This window comes from Monopterus albus, unplaced genomic scaffold (assembly GCF_001952655.1).
Source record: "Monopterus albus unplaced genomic scaffold, M_albus_1.0 scaffold26.1, whole genome shotgun sequence".
NCBI lineage: Eukaryota > Metazoa > Chordata > Actinopteri > Synbranchiformes > Synbranchidae > Monopterus > Monopterus albus.
The window spans coordinates 2098162-2124722 of record NW_018127906.1 but is presented as its reverse complement, the minus strand read 5'-3'; the positions used below and the strand labels follow the sequence as shown (position 1 = coordinate 2124722).

Here is a 26561-nt window from a genome sequence, read left to right as displayed (position 1 = left end):
CGCGGGTGGGGGGGGGGGGGGGGGTTCGCTGTAGTTGTACCTGCTGCTACATTATTGTAAAATGGGTCGGAGACAGCAGCGGCAGTACGAGCAGAGATAATAAATGCACCTACATTATCCTGAAGTGGCGGGGAAATTGAGGGGTTAGGAGGTGAGCAGAACAGATGCGCCTACATTATTCTAAAGCCAGACTGATAGCGACGGGGGTCGAGGCGGGGAGTGTAAAAATAAATACATCTACATTATTCTGGAGTCATGTGAGAGCGAGAGGTTAGAGCGAGCGAGGAAAACAGATGCAGACACATTATTCTGGAGTCAGAGTGAAAATTTTCGAGGTGGAGGTGAAGCAGGAAAAGTGAATGCACCATTAGTCTTCAGCTAAAGTGTTAGTGGGAGGTTCCAGCTATATTATTCTCAACCTGACAGAGACGGGACTGTTGCATATGAATGGGTTGCATGTTCACAGGCCTACAGCACAGGGAGGCCTACAGGCTGAGAGAGAGAACAGCAAAGCATGGATTAATGAAGGGCCTAGTGAGCACAGGCACAGGGGCCCAAGGGTTGTAACCGGAGAATCCCACTGTTACAGTGTGGCAGCCAAAACCTGAACTGTGACCACAACAGGTGAAAGGTGACAAAGGTCAGTATGCTCTGAGATTACATTTGGCATCACTGAAAATCAGATTCACATTTGTGAAGTCGGTGTAATTCAATACATCATGGCACAGAACGCCGACGTCTGTGAGGATCATAACGTTTGACACCGTCAGACAGGAACTGAACTGCTAATGAGTCTGTAGCTGGTGGAGCCATCATACTGGACCTGCCGATGGTACAGGGTATGAATTTATCCTCACATGCCATGGGACTAAACATGGCTGTAGAGTCACTTGATAAAGGCAGAAGAGCGTTTGTTCACCTTCTACACAAACGTGCAGCCTCAGGATCTCAGCTGGTTGAGCCTGCGACAGCCCTGGACGCTCACGACTCCTCATCAGAGCTCTGGGACGTCCTTCATGATGGCGACCTGAAGGATTTCTGGGTCGAGCAAGGATCAAGGAACGATCAAAATAAGGGAAATGAGATTTGTGTCACCCTGTGAGGGAGAGTTTTTCCTCCCCACTGTCGCCAAGTGCTTACTCAAGGGGGATTTGTTGGGTTTTCCCTCTGTAATAATAGTGATAACAGTAAGGTCTACACCTTACTTTGTAAAGTGTCCTGAGATGACTTTTGTTGTGATTCGGCGCTATACAAATAAAATTGATTTGATTTGATTTGGTTCTGTGAGAGAGGCATCACTGCTCTTAATCCTGGGAGTGATTTCATCCTCAGCTGCATTAGCAGTGAGGGTTAAATAGCAGAGATGAAACATTTTTAATAAAAAAATTAGCCCAGAAAAATAAAGAGTCAACTTTATGGATCCATCTACATCCTGACAAACCTGAAATCAGTGTTTTTGTTTTTCAATCTGAATAATTAAACCCAGTCCAGCCACAGATGAGATACATTCCTTTATTGTAATTAAAGTACTCAGATGTCTGCTCGGCCGCATCGCAGGAACATCACGTCAAAACAAAAAGTTAAAAAAAATCTGCTCAAACAAAACATTTCTGTGGAAAACAAATCTCAAGCATTGCACATCATTCGGAGGCAAACAAAAGGTAGCACTGACCACAGTGTTTCATGATTTAAGATGCAGGAGTTTGGACAAGGGCTGAAAAGAACAAAATCAAAAATATTTCCAGTTTCAAATCAATAAGAAGAGAAACGTGTCAGATTTGATAAACTCAGGATGTTGGATTTTATTCTGAGAAGGAAATGTGCTTTAAGTTCAACAAAAATAAAATGAAAGGACGAGTCTGTAGACTCTGCAGTCCAGTGTTTTTGACTGCGGCCGTTCCACCAATCAACAGGAAGAGAAACAGGAGGTACGGCGGTCACAGCCGGACGCCGCTCTCTGGACAGACACAGTCTCACATCCACCTCAGCTTCAGCAGAAAAACCTTCATCCACAATGACGACAGCGTGTTGGCATCACAGGCCAAAAGGCTAAAGACGCTAACGAAATGCTTGATTCCTTCATTTCCTGTTACATTTAACAAAATAAAACTCAAAACAAAAAGTTTCCTCTTTGAGGGAAATGAACACGGGGAAGAAGAAGACCAGGGTTCTGATCACACCGCAGGTTCAATGAAGTGCTGCACAGTCCGTGTTGTTGGATACAACTGTTAGGACACATCACGCAATGACTTGACAAAAAACATTTTTCTCTCTTCACTTTTGGTCTGAAGTAAAAGCAACAGCAGCTTTGGTCCTTTAAGACTCAGCTGTGACAGAGAGACAAGGAGACAGGTGTCCCACTGAAACACAAAGCAGTGAACAAGTGCTAAAAGGTTGTGTCTTACTTTTACACTGCCTCACCAACTGTGATGGGACTGTTTCATGGCTGACAGTCTAACTCGGCTGGGTGTGAGGAAACCATTTTCATTACTTACAGGATTGAAATTGGACCCAGGCTCTAGGAAAAACTCTTCCTTTGACACCTTGTCTCGCTGGTTCTCCACACACTGGTTTGATCTATGAATGGTAAAATGATCAGTTCACCTCCCACTGCTGAGGAGCAGTCAACGCCTCCCCAATAAACACTCCTCTGAGGTACTGGTGAAAACATGGGCGGTTCAGTGAGACGCGGGTCCAAACTACAGGTCCTATTAACAACGACTAACATGTCTAATGTGTCATTGACTTTGTGATTCGGCGCTATACAGGCTTAAGGCCGAGCCCAGGCTTAAGCCCGACGTTCAGACCAACTGACACCCTTCAGTGCAGCAGCAGGTAAACAGACAGTGGAACACCTGGATGTGATTTGACGCATTTAGCTTTGTGAATTCTCCCTCTGAAAATGGGGTCAGTGCCTCCAGGTGCATTCACCATCAGTAAAACACTAACTCTGGGCATTAATCATGTCCAGGTAGGAGACGAATCACAAAGACAAACCCTTTGTCCAGATTTGACCTGTTCAGACGGCAGCAGCAAGCTGTTTCTTCCTTCTGTGTGTTCATTGGCTCAAAGAGGGAACAGAAAGCGTTGCCTTCACTCACGGTCATACAGCAACAAAAAAAGGGCTCCTGTTGTGAAAGGTGAGGGGACGTGAGAGGATTGGACAGGAGACAGAGAATAAGAGCAGATGCGGTCCTTCATCACTGACTCTGGGTCAGTTTTACAGCTCACATTCACAGGGTTTGTCCCCACTGATGACACTCAGTGCAGCTTCAACACTGTGAAACAACTGATGGTGCAGGACGGAGTCGACACCGTCCATCAGCGAACAGAGCAGAGGACGAGGTCTGGGGCTACACGTGGAGCTCAGAGCTCCTGCAGGGATTCTTGGCTTCAAATGCTGAGCTGAAAAAACGTGCTGCAAAATAAAACCATCCAATCAGAGCATTTGGAGAACTGGTCAGAAAAATGTCACACTCTGGGGTTTTTACAGCTCTGACTCAAAGCTTCGACAGGGCAACTGCTTCTGAGGCTCATGGGTACTGTAGGCTTTAGGGACAGCGTGGCCTTCTCTCCCAGAGAAGCAGCAGTAGAGAGAAACTTCAGCATCACCAGGGCAACGCAGCTTTAAAATCCTTCTTTTCATAAGCAGCATACAAACACCCTATAAAACATGACAATATATAGCTTTAAGCAGCTACATGTTGATTTTAAAGTGTTTATTAATGTCAAGTATTTGTCACCCTGTGATGTTTTACTTCAGCTGTGTTTCGCATATTGTCATGCATCATCTGTTTATGTTGGGGGGGCACTATCTCTAAGTCTGGAGGATTTCATCACAAATATTACACTGAATTATTCAAGTATCTGGCAGGAAACTACTGTCACCTGTGGTTATAAAAGTGGTCGTGAACACTGCTGGCTCTTAAAGTGTTTTGGTTTTTTTTTTTGTGGAGAAAAAACCAAACCTGCAGAAAGTCACGTCTGTAAAACATCAGAAAAAAACTGGATTTACAGCCATGACATACACGTGTAAACAAGCCCTTCAGTGTCTCATAACGTTGACTTCCTGTTGTTCTCTTATAACCAAATCAAATGTCTGATTGGACTTACTCCTGACATTTTTCCTGGATTTTCCTTGGCAGGTTTTATCTTTATGATTCCTAACTTTTCATCTTTATCTTCTTAGGGCAGGGACATGCTTCCACACATCCAGAGACCAAAGTGATGAAAAAAGAACATGGTTTCTTTACAATGCAGAGCCCTGTCTTTGCTGTGAATCTTTGAGATCGCCTTTAAAACCCCCAAATACAAACGTACAGAGTGTGACTTCCCCTGTGGGGGGGGGGTGGAGGCCGTCACCGGGGCCACGACTCGTGCTGCGTTCAGGCCACATGTGATTTTCATTGTCTACCTTTGAAAAGAACACATCATATGAAGCCTGATTTTTCCTGACTTCACTCAGACAGAAGCCGTCTGACAAGGGATACACTGTTAGTAAAACTGCATCAGTCTGTGCATGAAACCACCGAGCTGCTCTCACAGCACCTGAATGCAGCACTGAGTTCAGCAGAAAAGAAAAACATGATGACCTTAAAAGGAGTTTTGTTGTTTAAACAGCAGAAATGTGACTGAGCTGATTCACTGTTGTATGTCTATTCTTCACTCTGGGCATGGACAGGAGGAGGAGGAGGGAGACCCGGGGGAGCAGGTGCATGGTGGGTAGTGGAGTTGGACTGGAGCCGGTCAGGACCACGTGTTGTGTCTGTGCACTCTATGAGATGGCCTTGGCCTCCGGTAAGAAGGCCTCCCAGTATTTGATCAGCTGCAGAAGAGAAGTAACAATTATTCACTTTTTACTCATGTACTGTAGTTCTCTGTGTGGTGTACAGTTTTAAAGTGGTATTGTTTAAAATGTGCATGTAGCATTGGGCATGTTAAAAATCACAAGGCTTTTTACATAGGTGGACTAGTCTGCCATTATGATGATTAAAATGTTATTAAATCAAATGAAATTACAGCTTTTACACTTTTTCAAGCAAATGTTTTTTTTTTTTTTACCTGTTGTTGTGTCTGAACCAGTGACTCCAGGTATTTGATAATGATGGTCTGAAAGTCCTTCACTCTCTCTCTCTGTTGAAGAATTAAATGTTTTATTGGGAATACATGGACATTTTCAAGATGTAGCTCACATCAACAGATGGACACCGTTCTCTCCATCCATCAGATCGTCTCACCTCAAACCTGCTGACTTCTTTGCGGATGGTTTTGGAGATTTGTTCGAAGTCTCTCTCTCCCTGCTGGACTTTCTCCTCCAGCTGACACACACACACACACACACACACACAGGTTTGAATCCAAATATGCATTCTGCGTCCACACGTCAAAGTTCTGGCTCATTCGGTGAATCAATTCTGAGCCATAAAGTCTCCAAACTGTTGTGTAAACCTTCAGAGCACCGACATCATGCAGCTCTAAACTGACTCAACAATGAACACTGTTGCAGATGTGGGCCTGTAACAGCTGCAACAGCAATAACAAGGAGAGAAGACAATTACTGCCTCATCAACACCAGACTGTCACGTCCGATTCAGATACTGATATGTAGGACATCTTTTCCCAGCAGCAGTGAACAGAGATTAAAAAAAACCAGACGAGGACGGGGACTTTAGATGAAGTTAATTATTAACATTCAGTGAACCAGCACAGCTGTCCAGTTTACTGAGTCTCTACCAGGCCGACACAACAGCGACGTTAGCTCGTTATATGATGTCATGGATAAAGACTAACTAATCTACATGAGCCACGAGGATGTAAAGACACGCTCTGACTAGATGAGCTCAGCCAACACATGAAAGGGTTTGTCTGCTGTCGTATTTTCAGTCTCAAAACTCTGATTCAAAGAATTTTTTTAATCTCCGTCATGAATTTATTCCCAAACACAAATATAAGAAACTCTGACCTGCACAGACAAACTAGTTCACATGACTGTGGGCGGGTTGGCAGCAGCAACGCAACTACAGCCAAAAGAAACCAAAAGAAAACATATTGGATTCAGCTAAACAATGATGAACATGAGAACTAAATGGCACAATGAGGCAAATCAAAGGCGTGAAGCAGGCAGTCAGTGCACACAGACACACAGACAGACGGGGCAGGTCCTACCTCCTCAATCTCCTGGTTGCGGGAAAGCATGGCGGGGAAAGTGCAACAAAATTTAAGAGGCTGGAAAAAAATGTTCGGAGCTTCCAAAATCATAGAGGAAGATCCAGAGACATGAGCAAACAGTGAGGAGGAACCAAAACACTGAAAGGAAACGGAACCCTCCTGAAACATCCTGCGGTAAAAGAAGCTGCTGTTGATTCACCTACGGCTTAAATGTCAGGTTGCGCAATGCATTCTGGGATGTATCACTACAGAGATGGAAGCAAACTCTTCAGACTTTCAGATACAAATACATGTGCAAGTTTAGATCATCGTCAGGAACTAAAAGTCAGGATTTGTTTTATCAGATTCTTAGCTGAGTTTTCAGGTTCCAGGGTCAGAGATCTGAATCATCTGGTCGCGTTGTTCTGTAAGTTCTGATTAAGGACACGTTGTTGTAAAACTGAGGCTTTTCTTAAATGAAAAAAGTGTTTACAGAGAGTAGAGAGTCAGGATGCAGTTAGCCTAGCTTAGCACAAAGACTGGGAGCAGGGGAGTCTAACAACACTAATAAGGATGTATTCTTCTGCTAATTGTTTATTCTTTCCCTGACATAAAACTGTCACACATGTAAAAAAACAAGATGCAAACTGACAAAATGTAAACTGCACTTGTGTGGTTCTGATTTAAATTAAATCTGGTGCAAAAATAACATCCAGTGTAAAAACACAGGGTTAGGAAAACAACTTGTACAGACGTTTCAACCTCTGGCTGTAGTTGGAGTTTGTCGCCCACAGGGGGCAGTGTGGGTTAATCATGTGTGAGGGCAGTTCTGGCAGATTCATAGGAACTGGTGCAGTGGCCACCGAAAGTTCAGGAGTCAGTGACGGAGCAGCTGAGCAACAAACAGCGTCTGAGCGAAGGTCAGTAACGTGCACGCTGTCACTAACCAGTGAGCCAGGCCTAACCTTCCCTGTGCGTCTGGTAACATCCTCAGGGATGAACAATCTCACAAGTTTTGATAAACAAACATGAGCTTGATTGTTTATCTTGACAGTGCGTGATTTCTATACGACCTGACGAGAGGCTGCGGAGGCCCAGTCAGACCTGTGAGGGGCCTGGACATAGACGTCAGCCTGCAGGCCCAGCCCTGCCAACCAGTGGACACGGTTTAGTGAATGACACGTGCACATCGGCCTCTCCTCAAATCCTTAGGCTGTCGTGGACAGCAGCTGCTCAGCAGGTTTCCAGCAGCAGCCATGTGAAGTAAAACTCTTTCCTCTTTTTCTGACTTTAGAAAAAGTTGCTGTGTGTTTTCTGTTGCTGCTGTCAAGGCCTGAACCAAAAGCAGACTCCTGACGGGCGGCAAAGCTCTCGTCGGCTCCGAATAAATGTTGGTTGTAACTCTACTGCTATCTGTCCTCGTCTGCGGCTCGTCTGACAGCCGCCCCCCCATTCTCCTCCCAGAGCCAACGGCTGACAGCTCCTCTGTTCTAATACACGGACCCCCGACCACGCTGACTGTGTGTGCGCTGCATCCTGACAGACAGTGCAGAGGGTGAATTTGTGTGGTGACAGCTTCAACAGAAGCTCTAATAAAGTACTTTTCTCATCTCTCCTGCTCTGGTTTGTCTTCTGGGCCTGTGTGAATCTGCAGGAAAACAAGATCTATACACACAAAGTTTTCACATGACTGAACCGTGAAGGTGAAGCTGTTGAGCTGACTGGACACAGCAGCCTCGGGCGGCGTAGCACTGCTCCCAGCTGATGCACCAAGCCACGTGTGTGCAAACTACTGTCATGTTAATAATGTAGGCATCATTACTGATCTTAAAGGCTTTAAGACGTCCCAGGACAACAGGTCCATGATTACAGGTGTAACTATGACAGCCATGAGCTAAAACCTGCACCGTGACAATTTCCTCAAATGCTCGGCTGCATTTTAGAGCTCACCCTCCACCGCTCACTCTGCCTCATCACCAGGTCGTACAGGTAGTATAAACGGTTCCGCTATAGCAGCTTTAAACAGACACGTCTGTGATGTACCCGGTCTGGAAGTCGACACGTGAGACTGAATCATCCTGACGTGCGCTCAGATCTCGACTTTGTTGCTTTGTGCTGTCACAACGTTCATTTGACCTGGAAGTTCTGTGTAGTCTGGATGACGCCAAAGTGTTTCCTCACAGCATCTGACCGAGAAACCCCGTGTTGAAAATACTTCAACAACAACACACAGCCTGTCGTCACCTTGTTACTACCAGTCTAACCAGTGCACAGGACTGGGGAGTGTGGTCTTACACCGACTCACCGATGGAGACGCACCTGTTGCTTGTTTAACATTAGGATAACGTGCTACTCTGGTACAGTTCCTGAAATGTTTATAATCTGCACGGTGACTGTTCAATAGGCCAGTAACAGTAAATTTGATTAACATGTGATTACCACCATTATCAGACCAAAATCTTTATGATTAAGGACGGAACCGGATGCAGGTGGACATGTGCTGCTCTCACCTCCTTGATCTCGTCTTTGGCCTGCTGCAGCTTGTCTGGTTTGTTGGTGAACTGCAGTTTGGCTTCAGCTTCTCGCTTCTTCTGCAGCAGCACCTGGCTGTCCTGCCACTTCTGCCACGTCTTTATGCGGTGGTCGAACACACCCTGAACACACAAAGGCACAGTTTAACACACACCTGAGGTCCCAGAAATGTGAAAACCACACACGTTGAACAATGACATCAAGTTCCAGTCACAAGACACATTATTTTTAATCATGGAGATAAATTTGACCAACTTTACTAAAATGCCTTTATTTAAATTTGACATCTTTCATCTGCCAGGACCCTTTTTATTAGCTGCATCCCAGATTAAAAACAGGGAACAGTACAGAAAAGTTTCTCTGTGACTTTTAGATTTCTATTTGTTTGGTCTATTTGACCTGAGGAGGAGGAGGAGGAGGAAGACAAGGAGGAGGAGGACAGGAAAATCAACCAGGACCACACAGTGAAAACCCGGCAGGTCACATCTTTATCTGTAATTCTGAAATTGGTTCGAATAAGGTTCAACAGCTGCAGTCCTCAGTACAATATCCTCTGCTGCTTCCCTTCCCGTCTCCTTCCTCCCTGGACTCCGCCGTTTCATGCATCAGTAATTCAGATGGTTTTAACTTTGGTGGCAGAAATAAAATCTACTTTGCTCAGCAGAGGAATGAGGCTGTACATAGGCCGCCGCAGCAGAGCGAGGTGCCAGCAGACCGAGGTGCCAGCAGACCCGGGCGTACCTTGACGGCAGTGATGAGGCGGACGTAGTCGCCCAGTAACTCAGAGAACAGGTAGAAGTCTGCATTGGCCTGGTCCTGGTGCAGCTGGTCGATCTTTTCCTCCACCTCGGCCAGCTGGGACAGAGCTCGGGACAGAGCCGTGTGGTCCTCACTGTTCCCCAACATGGCCGCCGACTTGGCGAACTGCGCTGTGTTCACTGACAGTTCTGAGGAGGACAGGACAGGAGAGATGCAAGAGTCTGGTGCCACAGTGTGACGCAGAATGTGCCTTAAGGCTGCGGATCAGCAAACTAAAGCAGTTTCAACTATTTAACATAAGACTAAGAAAGAGTCGGTGAAAATAGAAACATGACGACAATCCTAAATAAATATTTAGACCTGTAACAACTTGGCCTGCAGAATGAAAAAGCAACAGGATTAAAACAATCATTACACCGTGATCAGACACACAACCTGATCAGCAGAGTGTGAAGGTGTTGACACACCAAACCAACAAGGAAGTAGAAAACCATTTATATAAGAGTGCATTTACTAAAGCGAAGACAAGGTACCTTTCCTGTGACAGACCAGAGACTCAACACTGACATGAAGTTTCCTCAGCTGCACATCCAGGTTCTCAAAATGCTGCTGCTTCTCCTCAAACCACTGACACACACACACACACACACACACACACACACAGAGTTAGGTTCTGTGAAACGTTTTAAAACTTCTTTATAACAAAATAATCAGTTATCCACTGTTCATCCTGTGTTCCATCTTTTGTTGCTCCCTTTACTTTCCTCCTACATCCTTAGTTCGTTTCCTGTAATGCTTCCTACCTTCCTATTCTCTTTTTGCTACTTTTTCCTTCCTGCCTTCTCTCTTTCCTTATTTTAATCCTTTTTACCCGCTTCCTGATTTCCTTTCTCCTACATTTCCTCCATCCTCATTCTCTCTTTTCCTCCCTACTATGTTTCCTTCTCCATCATTCCATTTCTTTCCTTTCCTTCCTTCCTCTTTCACTCACAGCGTCCGACTCGTTCATCTTGATGGTCATCTTGTTGACGGCGTCGGCGGCCTTGTTGACCATTCGGAGAAGTCCGGCGCTGCTCAGAGCCTGAGTGCTGACGGCCCGTGGCAACTAAACAACACAGACAAACAGAGGACAGACGGTTACACTGAGGAACAGGCTCTGATCATGTTTTAGTGAGAAGCCTCCCTGTTTCCTGACCTACTCCAGAAGCAGACCTCCTCCATGGTCACCTTGGTATAATGTCACCGCCTCTGCACTGATTACGACAGCGCTGCTCGTTTTTGTTCTTGTGCTACTTTGCTGTTTCTTAAATGACATCACCCTCAACAAGAGTCAATATTTCCCGCACAATGATTCACGACAATGATTCACGTCATAATGTACGTCTCCTCTTGCTACAGTTTTTAATAAACTTTTAATTTGAACATTTCCAAGCTTTTATGTTTTATGTTTACTTTCTAACATTTACCTTCATCTACACTTCACGCCTACGTTTTGTTTGTCTTTCAATCACATTTACATGTCTTTCATCATTTTTACTGTTGCTTTTTTAATCTATTGCTTCTAAAACTCTTTCCATGTTCTCACATGTGACTCAGTCTACCGTGGAGCCTTTATTTCCCTGTTTGTTTCTCCTTCTTTGGCTCTTCCCTTCCCCTGAACGTCCCCAGTTGTTGCTCCCTTCGCTCACTGCATTTCCTTTACTGCTCTGCTCATCAGCTCCTGAATCACTTTTTGGTCTTTCACCAACAAATGATTCTTCTTCCTTTGACTTTTACTTTCTTTTCTGGCATTTGTTGGGACTCTTGTTCCTGCTCGGCCTTTCTTTTCACCTCTAACCACCATAGCTGGGGTCTTTTCTCTTCTTCTCTGATTGTAATGTCATTGCTTTAGATCCTATCAGCTGCTTCATGTGCAATGTTAACAGCTGCAAAACCAAACTTGAATCCATCGCGTCACTCTGAAAACACCTGGATGTCTGCCTGAAAATAGGCTCATCTTTCTTCATTTCAGGAAAGTTTACTTTTCTCCTGGACATATGAGGTTTTCCTCTGATGGCGGAGTAGATTGCCACCCCCCCAATCTCATTAAACAGGAGCGGCAGCAGCCAGGGGACGGCTGGGCCCCTGGGGCCCGAGCTGATGCAGGGACAAGGGTAAATGAGTGGAGGCAGGAGGTAAAAATAGCTTTCAATTGCAGCCTGGTCCCATTTGTCCCCCCCACCGGCTCCCTCCCTCCAGCTCTGGTTGTGTTTCATTAACGGGCCGGACGGACCGACACGCTCGGTCAAGCGTCCAAGCGATTCATCTGTTAAATCTGTGACACAGGGCCATTTATTCTGGACCCAACAACTGCCGGCTCCTCCACAACACAATCCCACCAACAGTTAGGTGGGAGTGAGGGGGCTGAGGAGGAGGAGGGTGGGGCGGTTAGACGAAATGTTACAGAGGATTTAGTGGGAGTGAACAATGAAGCAAGGAAACAGGAAACGCCGCAGGCCCTTAAACCCCGAGGCAGTTTTTAGAGGCTCAGTTCGCAGGCGGAGACTCGCTGCTCTGACCTTGTCAGGACGTTCTGCCGCTTGTTGGGAAGACTGGAACATGGAAACAGAGTTTTTTGCCTTTTTTGAGAGGAGGTTATTTGTTTTTGCTCTAACACAAGCTGTCTGATGGCTCAACTACTGACAAAGGATTGTGAAAACTGCAGGATGTGGAAGTTCAGCATGTAAACACAACAGATGGTGACATATCAGTGTTGTGTGCACAGCCTGGTTTTGTCAGCTTGTTGCAGCTTTGACCAGCTCTTCTACAAACCACCGTGTCCAACAGCATCATCACACTAGACTTACTGCCTCGGGGTGTACGCCTCCACCAGCAGGTCAAGCTGCAGTTTACATGTGTGACATGCAGTGAAGACTGAGGGAATTTCATCCTTGTATCCAATAGGATGTTTGTGCTACATTTGAAAAAAATAAGGGATGGACTAGAGGTCACAGTAACCTTGACCTTTGACTCATAAATCTAACTTTGAGTGCACGTGGGTATTCGTAGCTAATCTGAAGAAATTCCCGTGGTTGTTGTGTGCACAGAGGCATGCAAACTATTTCAGACACTATTTATTTTCCCTTGTCGTCATGAAGACTACCCTCAATGCTTCTGACACCAACATAGTCCTCTAGCATCCAGGTGAAAACTTAAATGCTTCAGACAAAAGTGGCAGAAGAAGTTCCCAACAAACTCTGACTGCACTGTGGTCCAGCGGCTCAGGCTTTGTAGACAGTCTGCCAGCTGTTACGGTGAAAGGCAGCAGGACAGCTGTAAACTCACTTCTGGGAGGGAACATGAATCTGCCTACAGACCGACGCTGACATGTCGAACATATGATCAGACGTCCATCTGGTGAAATGTGTAGTGTTATTTACATCTGAGCTCTCCAGAAACTGCAGGACGTCGGGATCCTTCGGCAGGACGGGATTCTCATCAGGTACCTGAAAGAGAAAAGCCAATACCAGGTCACACCACACTGCTGCTTCTGGCACACCACCACCGACGGTGCTCTCCTCCTGGTGGCTGCTGCACGACACCAAGCCACCACCTGCTGGTTTTACCTTCCTCAATATCCAGCACAGTAAAAGGCCACCAGTGCAGATCTAACACAGACTGGCCAGGTTACTGGTTTGATCTTAACTTGGGAAATTTTTCATCTCTACAAATTTTTGTCCTGATTAACCTGGCGCTTGTTTATGCGTACGTGTCCATCAGCGTGGAGTTCCGCAGCTTGAGCCACCTGTCAATCAAACACCACCAGTAAAGGGCAGCAGAATGTCAGCCCCGCCCACCGCCAGCCAACCTGCCTGCTCTTCAGTATTCAACACACACACACACACACACACACACAAACGTGTATTATCATAATGATGTATCTAATATTTGTGGTTTAACCTTTCGGCCTCTAAATTCTGACCAGGTTGATCTTTACTGTGGCTACAGATGCACACAAACATGGAGACAAGACTGTGAGTTAGTTTAATTTCTAATAAGCTGTGTTGTTGTAGTCATGTGGTATCACTACTGTGAGCAGGGGCATTTTTAATGCCAAACAAAAACTAAGGTGTTGCTTATTCTTCATTTACCTTCCTGTTTCTACAGCTGCAGGCAGCAGAGGAGGTAGTTTGGCTGCAGCCACAGGCCTTTTCACACCACGTGAATTCACACGGGTCAGGTCCAACATGAAAAGCTCTATTTTCAACTACTGCGGCCAACGGGACAGTACAATGCTGCTTAACACTTTATCACCATCATTATATCCAAGTCATTTTCCTTCCTTCTGTTGGTAATCCTCTGTACTAACTTTCCTTAATGCAGTTTTAAGAATTTCCTTTTTATGAATGCAAACAGCAAACTCAGGTTTTCAGATGCAACTTGTTTTCTGTGCATGTGACAATGAAGACCGGAAACTTCACTCAAGATGTCTGTGTCACTTTAAAGGCCGGTAAAACATAAATCTCATTTTTAATCACCACACAACAAGAAGCATAACAGATGTGTATTATTTACAAAATATAGTAAATACTGTATTTACTGTTAGTCAACAAAAAATGTAAAATTGAAAACCAGCTTTTCAGCAGCTGAAGTCTCAAATGTCAGAGCTTCCTTGAATGCACTACACAGGACAAGTCAAAGAGACGAGCCGCCGTCTGTTTTCTGTCATCGTACCTCTCGAGTGCCGACCTCCTCTTCTCCACAAACTCGTTGGACGACTGATCCTCCTTCCCCACCTTCACCTTCGTCATCCCTGCAGACGAGCAGTCACAGTTTTAACTGGCTTACATGCATTTAATTTGAATTACTTCCGGGCAGATGAATTTGTAACTGGTAACTAAAGTTCTAAAATAAATGTAGTGGAGTTAAAAAAATAAATAAAAATTTGCCTCTAAAACGCTGAAGTTAATGTATGAAGTAACAAAATGAAAATAAGAGACCTAAAAATTGTGCCTAAGTAAAGTATTTGAGCAAATGTACTTAGTTACTTTCAACCACTGTTTAGAATAAATTAAAATGCAATTAATCATGAGCTAACTATGCACAATCATGTGATTAAATATTTTAATCAACAGACGTTTATCTTTCCAGCTGTGTGTCCCCTCAAACAGGGCGGAGACTGAAATACTGTGTTAACGTCTGGTGAAAGATAATCGACGATAACTAAAGGCCACATTTTACTTGTGACCTCCTCCATGAGCCCAGACGGCCCTTATAGATTCCTGGGCCACAGGTTGGGAACAGGTAAGGCACAGTACAAGTTTTACATACCCACAATGCTTTTCTCCGGCGCTGGGGGAACGATGTAGCCTATGTGGAGATACTTTGAGGCCAGTTTACTGTGCAAACCCAGGAAGTCGCTGAAACGCCTTTTCACTGAGAACTCGTTCTGCTTAAACAGTGACATGGAGGTCTGGGTGAGAGACATAGACACACACAGAGAGAGAGAGAGAGAGAGAGAGAAATGATGCAGAGGTTTTTGTTGGTTACAAAACAAAGACATTCCTCGTGTTCAGTAACATCTGGGAACGTCCAATGCGACAGTCATGAGCACAGCACCCTCCAATAGAAATGTTCTGTCATGACGCCAACGTGTACGAACAATTATCGGTTTTAAAAGTATTATGTTACACCGTCTCACATCACATTGTTTTATAAACAGGTGCTCTGCAGGTTTACAGACACAGCTGGTGGAACTCCTGACTCACTGAATGGACATACACACAGCAGGGCCACTGATCAATCAGCTGATCATCGTCCTGATGATCTGATTGATCGTTTTATCCCCAGAATGTCAGACACTGAGAAAAGTCCCACTGTGACTCTCCAGAGCCAAAGGTGGCGTCTCCACGTCTTGTTGTGTCCAACCAACAGACCCACAGACACTCAGCTGATGCTCATGTCTGACAAAGAAAAGAATCAGCTCCTCACATTAAACAAAGTGGAACCAGAACATGTCGGCGACTGTTGCTTCTAAATAGCTGAGGCTCATTTTCTACCAGTGAACTGACTCATGGCTGCAGCTCTAGGTCACTGAAGGGCTTCATGAGGACGACACAGTGGGTTGGACACAGTGAGGGGATCTGGTTTGGAAGGAGGAGGTTTCCTCCTCCGACAGAGAAGACCTGACAAGGCTCTGGCGACTCAGCCCTTCTAGGTGATGATCTGTCCTCTCATCTGTCACCCAGCTGTAAATATTTAACCTCAAATAAAACATGAATACAGCTACAAGTGTGAGTAGGTATATGTTCATTAACGTTAGCTAATATCCAACAATGTTCAAAGACAATGGGAGAAAAGAAAAGAACTCTCACCCTGGTTGTCACTTTGTAGGCCATGTATGCATTCATCCCGTCACCTGGAACACACACACACACACACACACACACACACACACACACACACACACACACACACACACACCACACACACACACACACACAGCAGAGCCAAGTCAGCACACAAACAGAAGCAGTCTCACTAAGCAGTAAAACAAACACACACTGTCACATGTTTCATCACTATTTAAACAGATAAATATTTTCCAAGTCAAATGAAACTGGAATCCAGTCAGCTCAGGTATCAAACTGGTTTCAACAGTTTAATCTACTGTCTCGCTGTGACTTGGCTCATGTTTACATAAAAAGATTGTCCAGCGAGTCCAGTAATCGACAGCTCCACCACCTGATGAACCTGAAACTGAAGTCCAGTATAGTCGGCTCACATTTAATAACCCTCACTTCTACTGCCCATCACTGTCAGCCCTCTTCTGTATTGTGGCTGTAAAGACACGCGACAGCCTGTAGGGGGCAGCAGCAGGGCCACAGAGCCACTGACAACCCAGCAGCATGGCGACCGCCACTGTGTCCGCTCTGCGCTTCACGTCTTCCCTCTCTGAGTTTGTGCTGACAGTAAAACATTTGTTCTCTTCAGAGAGTGGGAGGAGGGGCAGGACGCACTGAGGGCTGATGGGAAATGTGGTGCAAGCACTGACAGTGAGATACCATCAGACAGTGAGAGAAATCATCTAATGCAACAAGTTCAAGAAAGATATTCTTTATCACAGCAATAAGCAACAGATTCACTAATGTCCCTGGTGTCATTGTTCCAGAATGTTCGACACCAGCGTGTACTCACCAACTTTCTCAGGGTCAGACACTGATATGTGTATGTCGAGCGAGTCGCTACCCTCCTCCTCTTCAATCTACAAGAGACAGGGACACAATGAGTCTGAAAAGGCTCTGTGCAGAGAACAGCAGGTCCTTTACCTCCTCTCTTTATATGTACAGTGTATAGAGAACGTAATCCTGACTCTCCCTCAGGAAAGTCTTTATTCTCATCTTAAGATTCTACAAAACTAAATTCTGACATTTGTCAGACCTCAAAACTCAGAATGCATGTGAGTGCAACATTTGTCCCTCCTTGCCCACAACAAGTCATTCATGGGATTTTATTCCCAATTAATTTTCTGTTCTCAGTCAGAAAAATGTTTTTAATGCTTTTGTCAGAAAACAGAGCAAGTGAAGCAGAGAGCCGAGGAACCGAGACAAACAACACGACGGCATCTGGGTGACGTACAGCTCAGTGAACACAGCACAATAAAAGGATGTCAACACTGCGACAACGTCGGCTTCCACCAAAAATCTGGGTGAACTTGGATTCATTTCACTTAAAGCAAGATGACAAACTCTGTGCTTGACTGATGAAATGTAAAAAACGTTTCTGTTCATCATTTCATAAAACTCAAACACTGAACTGAGCTCAAAGATCAGAATCGACTGAAGCTGTCCTACGTGTGTGTGTGTGTGTGTGTGTGTGTGTGTGCAGTCACCTCATCGAAGGAGGAGTGTGTGAACATGTCGTCGTGGCCGATGCGAGGGGTGATGATGGAGATGGGAGGGGTGATGGGAGTGATGGCGGGCGATGGGCCATCGGACAGCAGCACATCTCTCTCGGGACTGTCCAGCGAAACCTCCTCGGTGGCCTCTGCCACAAACATACACAGAAACAGTGCATGTGTGTGTGAGACCGAGTAAATGAATGTTTTTCATATCAGCCAATATTAAGTTGCTGTAAAACACCATAGACGTGTGGTCAGCGGCTCACGTCAGGTCGGCTCCTTTCACCACGTCTGGGCACCACGTCTGCCTCTGATCAGCAGCAACGCGTTTCGTGTGGTCAACATTTCACCACAACACTGACACCGTGTGAATGTCGGCACCTGATTTAGCTTTGGTAAAAGTCCATAGTAGTTTCAGTCAGAACATTTTAACTTACAATATTTATCCAGGCATTCTCAGGCTGCAGCTGTCGCCATCTTTGTTGTGTACAGTTACCATGGTTACAGATGTTGTTCTCATCTACTGTGAGATTTGTGAAAAATGCTGTTTATCTGTTCACCCAGTGTCCATGACAAAATCCCAGTTCTCTTAATTTACTGTTCCTTGCTCTTCGATCCAGACATCATTCCAGTCCGCCATCTTGAAGAACGGAGCGAGGATCGAGAGGCGAGGAGGAGGAGCCATGAGCAAGGGTACACAGGAGCATCCTTCGCTGAAGTCTTCGATGACTGCCACAGCTCTGGTCAGTGACCAGGGAGCAACAATCATATACGAGACCTGAGATGCAGCTTCTGCCGCCTCCGTTTCCTGTCCACCTCTATACAACCCACTGAACAGTAACGGCAAAAACCGCTGAACCAAATACCACAAAGACAAATCTGTGCACCAGAGGCTGAAACATACAACGTCTAGTCTCTAGTGAGGGTCAGTCTTTGAACCGGATCATTTCCCAGAATGTAACCACAGAGTTAGAGCCTCGCTGCCTGGCGTTTCTAAAGTCCCACTTCCTGCATCCGTGCAGTGTCACACAGCGGTAAATGTTTGCCCGGTTACTTTTTACAGGACACAGTGTTACTGTGTTTACTGAAATGCTTTCTCAAACTTGTGGACAAAACCCAGCTGCTGTGAAACGCGACCGTTCAGGTTCTGTTCACATCTGAAGGAGACGTTGAGGTCTGGAGCCACAGCAGCGGCTCTGGACACTTCGGTCAATGACCAGTTCAGTTATTTGCATTTTATCACTTTGGGACACTGAGAGCAAACCAAACTGAAGTGACATGTCATGTGTGTGTGCACATTTACCTGCAAACAGGTCCTCGGGGTCATCATCAAACAGTGAGTCTTGTTTGGGTCCGTTTGAGTTGGTGCTGAGGGTCGGGTGGCCGCTGGACACACACACACACACACACACACACACACACACACACACACACACACACACTGTACAGCAGCAGAACAACGACAACCAGTTTCTTATAGAAGCAGCAGAGAAACTTCTGTGAAGTGGGATCTGATTGGATTCATCATATAAACATGTTACATACAAACATTTAGGATTTAAACTAAATATTTGACAGATTCTATACTTACTGTCTGTAATATGCAGTTTAATTTTTATTTTGCCTTGGCTGTTACATTTTACAACTAATATTTGACTTAAATTAAGCTTTCTCAGTGCATTGGTCATGTGATCGTACTGTGTTTGTGTAGCCAGGAGTATTAGAGGAACTACCAAGTTACTTAAGGTACAAAAGAATGTGCATACAAATATACTTGAAGTATCCAAAGTACCAGCAGTCGCTCTGCAGAACGGCCCATGTCACATTAATGTCTAGAATACTATTGGATCGTACTGAAAACTGCAGTGCTCCACGTCACAGTGCAGCGCCTCGGCTTTCAGCGGAGTGGCTGTGCAGACTGGACATGCTCCACACAAGGAAAAACCATCTGCGGCTCGTCCGCCCTGCTGCATCTTCCCGCCGTGCAAGCTAGGAAGCAGCAGCTGATTCACCAGCAAGGTAAAATTGACTGATCAGCAGCAGCGAGGCACTGGTCATGTGACCTCAACGGACACAGCTTCTTCCAGAGAAACAGAGCGCCTCCCACGTCAGATCAGCCCCGAGTGACTAACGCTACTTTACTGCCATCGGAGGGGGCGCAGGGTAACCACGGAGACAGCAGCAGAAAAACTCCATCGTCAGCAGTGTGTGTGTGTGTGTGTGTGTGTGTGTGGTTAAAGGCTGATCTGGGATGACTTTGAACAGCGTGATGGATTATTAACAACGCATGTGCAGAAAACTGGCCTCCACACTCACATCAGGTGGATGTGTGTGTCTGAAGATAATGTGTGCACATCTGGATATCAGGGTGAGGCAGCTGGCTCGTTTCAGTCATCCAAACGTGGATCTTGCGTTTCAGTGTCTAATCCTTCTCAAACATCTGCACCAAATGCTGCTAATGTTTTTAGCTTGTGCACTTAGGAGCTGATGTCCTTAAACAACAAAACCCATCAGCTTCTCAACACAAACCGACTGTCGGACTGTAATAACAGACCAAACGTGACCACGTCTCAGTGTGTTCCAGCACACACACGTTAGAGATTCTGCTGAGTGCATCTTCTTTTAGCTGAAAGCTAAACGTAAAAAAGGTTTTCAGGTCATATGGCAGATGGACACATTTAGACAATTATTCAAGCATGTGTGGACAAAATAAATTTGAGCTTTGGCTACGTTTGGCGACAGCTATGAGGTAAAGTAGAAGATAAAACTATGATGGTGAAGTGGGGTCAGCGGTGGAGACCCAGTGGACTGAGCCTGAGAGTTCCTCACCGAGAGACAAACTCAGCTGGAGGAGAATAACTTTAGCTGACAGGACACAAAGAGGAGGGGAGGATGGAGGAAGTGAGTGACGATAACCAGGAGCTTCCTTCCTCCTTACTCAGCAGACACACACTCACTCAGAGGAAACACACACACCAACACAGCTGCATTCTTACACCAACACATGGTCAGAAGTGGTTTACACTCAAAAACCACAACTAAGACTTGAAGCTTAAGGCTGAGTTCATGTGGTCAGTTTTATTTCTGAGGCCGAGTCTGACTCCTCAGGGTCCTTTCTAGAAAATCCACTGAACTACAGTGTGAACTAGTTGAAACAGGTTCTAGTTTAAACTCAGACCAACACTGACTGCTACATGTCTAGTTCGGTGAACCTCACAAATACCAGCTCTGCAGGAAGCAGCTGCATGAAAAGGGAACACGACATCTGTGGAGGAAGCTCATGCTTAGTGGTTTCAGGGGGGGCCCCCATTTGTAAAAGTGAAGGTGGACAAAATAAAAGAAACACCTCTAAGTCTATGTGAAACACAAACTGAACATTGTGACCTTCACAGAGAAGACTGCAGGACTTCGTTTGAGACAAGTGTTCCTAATAAACTGACCACTGAGTAGGTACAGTGACACTCAAAGAAGAGAATCTGCTCCACATTTCTGCAAACAAAGACACTAAAGGAGGAAACTGGAGGAGTCAGAGGTTTTTAAACACACCACCTAACCCCAGTCCACCTTAAACTGGGAAGGCAGTCTGTTTATTGGTCCTTGTGAAGCAGCATATGGGCCTTGAACTCACACACACAGGTTCACTCTGCTGCTCACTGAGGAAGTGGATCACACACACACACGGGTCAATGAAGAATGCTGTTGTGACACTCAAAGAAGAAAATCATCACCAGGAATGAAATCCAGAGTGCTGACATGACAAAAAGAGACAAACTGGCCTGCGTGTGTGTGTGTGTGTGTGTGTGTGTGAACTCTGCCTGCTCTACTGCAGCCTGACAAGTCCGCTTCTGAGCTGAACTTGTGACAGTTGAAACACTTTTGATAAACTGTTTTAAAGTGATAAGCAGAGATATTGCTACAGACAGAAGTCTCACTCCTCCTCTTCTCTGTCCACCTGATAGAGGCTCAGTGTGGAAGGGAGAAACTGCAGCTGGGACAATCAGTCAACCATGATAACTGACTAAATCGGTGAAACTGCACAGGTTTTGTTACCTTTGGGCAGGGGGAGGCTAGCTGTTTCCTCCAGTTTCCAGTCTTTGTGCTAAGCTAAGCTAACTGGTATCAAACTCCAAAATGTCGAACAACTCTATGTTCTGTCTTCTCTCTGCCTGCCTCAGCGTTTACATGACAAACACGACTTGGAGTTTAGTGACACTCATGATGAAGCAAAGTCTATTAAATTATCAGATTTCATTACACAGACCTTCTGTGTTTATAAATCCCTCAATTAAACTCAGTTTACAAAACTGAGGACTTGTACTTTATAGAGGGAGTGGACACAGTGACACGAGACATGACACATGATCTAAATCCACCTGTGCAAGAAAAAACCATTTAATTCTCTAATGTTTATTAAGAGTTTGTGATTTAACCTCAAATACATTTGAGGCTGCAGTTTCTTGTTTTATTACTGAAAACTAATTAGTGCATTTTAGTGTCACTTGTTCTTAATATTTGAGTCTTTGTTCCCTTTAACTTGGTACTTTCAGTCACACTGACACCGTGTTTAAACAACTACTGCCAGGACACAAATACCAACTGGGTTATTTGCTTTTTCTGTGAATTCCAGCGAGAAGACACAGTAATTTAAGATCACAGAAAATTCCAACCATAATATAATAAGATATTCAAATAAACAGAAGCATTAGCACAACAGAGAAACTTGGTGTTATTTTCCCGTTTTCCCAGCGTGCCCTGAAGGCGTCACCCACACCTGTGTGACTGTCACCTGACGGGGAGCTAACAAGCCTATGCTGCGCACAAATGACCCTCCTCGGCACATGTAACTGTCGCTTTGAAGGCCACCGTTATATGATCACATACAATGTTTGATGCGTTTAAACGGCTTCAACACACCAAACCTCATTTTAAAGCTCTCCTCCCTGCTCCTCCAAGTTCTTCTCTGTTGTCAGCTGAAAGCATCACGCCCTGCCTGACACAGTCCCCCTCGGCCTCCCCTCACTACTACTATCACTACCACCATCTCCTCCTCCTCCTCCTCCTCCTCCTCCTCCTGCTCACCTCCTGTGTGACTGTCAGCTCCGGGAATAGGTCCTCCTCGTCCTCCAGCTCCTGGAAGTCGGTCTGCTCCGGCGGAGGGTCCCTAGCCGTGTTCGCCATGTTTGCGTCGTTCCTGCGGTTGACTGTGGTGATAGCTAACAGCAAGCTAACAGACAAACACCGTCAGACAGCGAGAAAACGGGTTAGTGACAGAGCGAGGGGAGGAGCGGGGCATCAGGAGGATTTCCCAGCTGTGTCATGTGACCAACAGGCGTCCTGGTGGGAGCCGGAGAGGGGCAGAAAAAGAAGGGCGCTCACTCCGCCGCTCTTTTATGACACTGCTAGTTACACGCTTCCTATCTTTGCTCTTAGATTCAGCTACCCTGGTAAAATATACCATTGTAACTAGAAAGAGCAGTGGTGGAAGAAGTACTCTGATTCTTTACTTAAGGAGAAATAACAGTCTTACAGTACAGTTATAAGTAAAGTCAAAATGTATTTTCAGTGCAAGTACAAAAGCATTAGCATCAAAATATACTTGAAGTACCAAGAGTAAAGTACTCATTATGCAGAATGGCACATTAAACATTAATGTATATTATTGGATTACCTCACATACTGCTGGGTAGCTTATGAATTTCTGACCAATAAGGTCTCTTATAATACAGTATTTTGTTTTATCCACCTGATTCTGAAAAAACACTATAACCTATTGAATAGAAAATATGAAAAAATATTGAAATTAAACGTTAAATCATCATTTGCCTTAACAACTTAGCTGCATAACTTTCATTCATGTAACCGGATATAACTGTCAAAGCAACATGCTCGTTTTGAAACAGAATTAACATCACACTTAATTTCTAACTACAAGTAACTACTCCAAAACAATGGACATGGCCTACATTTATGCGTTAGTTGCAGTAGTAAACTAATTCGTATTCATGAATAATGTCTTCTTTGAGTGAGTACCACTGATTGTTTTATGAAATCCATGAACAAAGAACAGCTGCTAGGGAAAATGTGCATCTCAAAACATTTCTTTGTCAACTATTTCAGCTCACAGGTTTTCGAACTATTCTTTTGGTTGTCCGCTAAAACACAACTTCTTTGTTTAATCAATTTATTTTTGTATCAATATGTTTTAAATTGTTCGGTATATGGACGATCTTTGTGTCGGAACCACTGCGTGGCCTGACAGGTCAAAGGTTTCAGTCGGATCAAATCCAGTAACACACAGTTGTTTCCGGGTACGGAGGCAGGTGTAAACGGAACTTTAACAGCAGATAACAACACTTTTTTATTTTAAATTGTGTGTTTGGTGTTTAGAGGCGGTCGTCGTCGTTGCTAGCTAGCTGTGTAGCCAACACGCTGGCGTTAACAGTAGCCTAGCAGGATTTAGCGTGATTTCTGTTGTGTTAGCATGGAAGCTAGCGGGGTAACAACTGGCACGGTTTCAGGAGAAGAGGAGTGCGAAGTCCATCATCTGCTACCGGAGGAAGGGGAGGACCTGCAGCTGGAGGTGCCCAGCATGTCCGTGGAAGGTGGCGTGTTGGTGTCTGACCAAAGTAAATAAATACATTTACTCAAGTACTGTTCTTTAGTACAGATTTGAGCTGCGTGTACTTCACGTGATTATTTTTCTTCCATGCTGTTTCATACATCTCCACATTTCAGAGGGAAATATTTTAATTCACTACAATTATCTGATTTGATTTCATGTAAAATTCCAAACATTTAACGTTCAAGCATCTCAGATGCTTGATTGTTTTATCAATTGCTATTTACTTTTAATACTTTTTATGTTTAGCCTAAGTCGTTGTGTAGTATGTCATAACAGTTAATGTGGCCACCAGTAATTGTAATGATTTGATATTTTTATTAAGCCTAAGTGAACTGTATATTCAATAAATGTCATTTTTAGAGCCCTAGGAATATATAATTTTTGTACATGAACTCCATTTAAAAGGATAATAGAGTACATGTTGCCCGACAGTGTATAAGGTGTTTTAAAGTTAGGTCTATTTAAACCAACTGGAGTCATAAAATGTTTTTATATGTTAAAGTTTCAACAGTTTAAATCCAGCAACAAAACAGCCTTTAACGCCACCTTTATCCTTGTCAAAGGGAAATCTGCTGTGCGAGTCCAACCAGAGTCTGAATCACTGAAATAATTTCAAGTCCTTTAGTCACTGGTTGTTTTCTCTTATGCTTTCTGTTTTCTTCTACTCATTTCCTGTTCACAGACCTGCTGCCCAAGGTTCAGGCCGTGCAGACGGACAGCACAACACAAGAGCTGGGCGTCAACACGGAGCCGGACTGGGAGAATCAGGTGGCGGCCATGTTGGAGTACAGCTCCAGCCTGACGGAGCAGCATGACAATCTGATGAAGAAGCGGGGTGACCAGGAGGGGACACACAAGAAACACAAACAACAGCTGCAGAAGAAGAAGGAGGAGACTACACGCCAGCACCAGGTGAGGCGGGAAGGTGGAGGCACTAACCAGCTGTGGTGCTGCAACACAAACAGCACCTGTAACAGAAGAGTGACTGTGTTTTCAGGCTCTTCTGGAAAAACTGGAGTCTCTGCGAGTGAAACTGCAGCTGAACAACTCGATGGCCACCAGGAAGAACTTCTTAAAAAAGAAACAGGAAATGACTTCAGAGAAGAGCAGAGCAGAGGATGAGAGGAACAGGTGAAAACCAGAACAGTAGAGTGAGAAGTTGGCCAGAAAATACCGGCTGGTACAGTCTCTTCTGGTCAAAGGTTTCACAACTCCAGTATCAGTAAATGGGCATCAGTGTTTTTTGGTCTCAATAAGATTTCTGTTCTGAAACAACAGGCCCAGACTGTATCAAAGTCGAGATAGCTACAGTCTGAACCAGCTGATAACTGTTCCACAGACAAAACAGCTGAAAAATGTACAAATGTGGATTAAACCAGTGTCCAAAATAAACTTCACAGTTAGTGTTGGGCAGCTGTTTCATACCAACACTGTCCAGCAGTAAAAGCCTGATGTATCAGTTTTGAAATATTAACTATGGTTGGTGTCTGTGAAAGACCTCCTGTTAAATCAGCTTCTAGATAAAGCTCTCACCTGGTGTTACTATCACCTTAGTTCTGCTTATGCACTTCCCCCTGATACGCCTCCTCCCTCCAGGCTGGCCAAGGAGCTGGACGAGAGTGAGAGTAAGCTGGTGGCGCTCACAGAGGAGCAGAGCGAGGAGCAGTGCCGGTGGCAGGAGGAGCTGGAGGAGTTGAGGCAGGAGATGGAGCAAGTGAGGAAGGAGGCTCAGGAGGCTGAGCTGCAGGCCTTACAGGACGAGATCACTGCCGTGGAAAAGCAGAGAGATGTGGCCATGGCTTGCATCGAGGCCTGGCTGAGCCAGGTATGGACTTTGTAAGGCCAGTCAAAGCTTCGAACTGATGTTCACTGACTGGAAATGTTTCCCTTTCAAAAATGACTCGTGGCCACTGAATTCATTATGTTGGAAAACACTGAGCCACTGGTTTCAGGTTGAAGCAACTAAAAAGCTAAGTTGAGAAGGTCTGAACATGTAGATATAGTTCAGTTGCAGTAAGCGGCTGCTGTGGATATCTGTTGTAGGTGCGGCAGTACCTGAACACTCTGCGGGTGGAGTTCCCACAGAAGTACCCCGCTGAGAGGCGGGAGTGGGAGAAGAAGGAAGATGTGGTCCGGAGGAACCAGGCTGAGCTCCAGAGCCGCTTCCAGGAGGTCCTGCTGCTGCTCCAACAGGGCCAAGAGTTAGAGTCCCTCCCCAGGATCAATGTGCCCACGCTGCCACAGATCCCCACGGTACGGCCTGTCACATGATAACAGTTTGACAGTTGACTGATACTGAATGATGCTGCTGACAGCACGGCGTCACTGTGCAAGAGGGTTAAACGGGTTTACCTGAGCTGTGTCTCCTTCTGCGTCTCTTCTCCCACAGGCCGACCTCAGATTCCACCAGATGATGCAGTCGATGATCCGTCCTCACTTCATGCCCCCTCCTCCGCCTCCCATCCCAGTGCAGCGACCCTTCCCTCCTCAGAGACACCCACACTATCACCAGCCCCCTCACCGTCCCCAGTACCGTAACCACTACCCCCACCATCAACCACCACCTGACCACTACTTCCCCCCACCATCGCACTACCACCCTCAGCAACCACTCAAGCCTTC

At 45.3% G+C, this 26561-nt stretch overlaps 2 protein-coding genes across 2 annotated transcripts in view; one reads left to right on the top strand and one right to left on the bottom strand.

Moving 5' to 3' along the window:
* Positions 1–3939: 3939 nt before the first annotated feature.
* On the bottom strand, positions 3940–22698 carry snx2 (sorting nexin 2). The gene is made up of 16 exons (XM_020595336.1): positions 22397–22698; positions 21250–21305; positions 18621–18703; positions 17309–17463; positions 16615–16681; positions 15792–15835; positions 14749–14890; positions 14130–14230; positions 12858–12911; positions 10430–10543; positions 9972–10065; positions 9421–9626; positions 8658–8801; positions 5238–5318; positions 5062–5133; positions 3940–4825 (listed from the first exon to the last, which is right to left on the bottom strand). The coding sequence occupies exons 1-16, from the start codon at positions 22493–22495 to the stop codon at positions 4775–4777; spliced, it is 1563 nt and encodes a 520-aa protein (XP_020450992.1). The 5' UTR covers positions 22496–22698; the 3' UTR covers positions 3940–4774.
* Positions 22699–23575: 877 nt separating this feature from the next.
* The window catches only part of rnf214 (ring finger protein 214), a 3791-nt gene continuing 805 nt past the window's right edge, over positions 23576–26561 (top strand). The window contains exons 1-6 of the mRNA XM_020595334.1: positions 23576–23943; positions 24622–24851; positions 24937–25070; positions 25536–25764; positions 25983–26192; positions 26329–26555. Coding sequence (XP_020450990.1) covers positions 23799–23943; positions 24622–24851; positions 24937–25070; positions 25536–25764; positions 25983–26192; positions 26329–26555 — 1175 coding nt within the window. The 5' untranslated portion in view covers positions 23576–23798. The remainder of the gene's footprint in view (positions 23944–24621; positions 24852–24936; positions 25071–25535; positions 25765–25982; positions 26193–26328; positions 26556–26561) is intronic.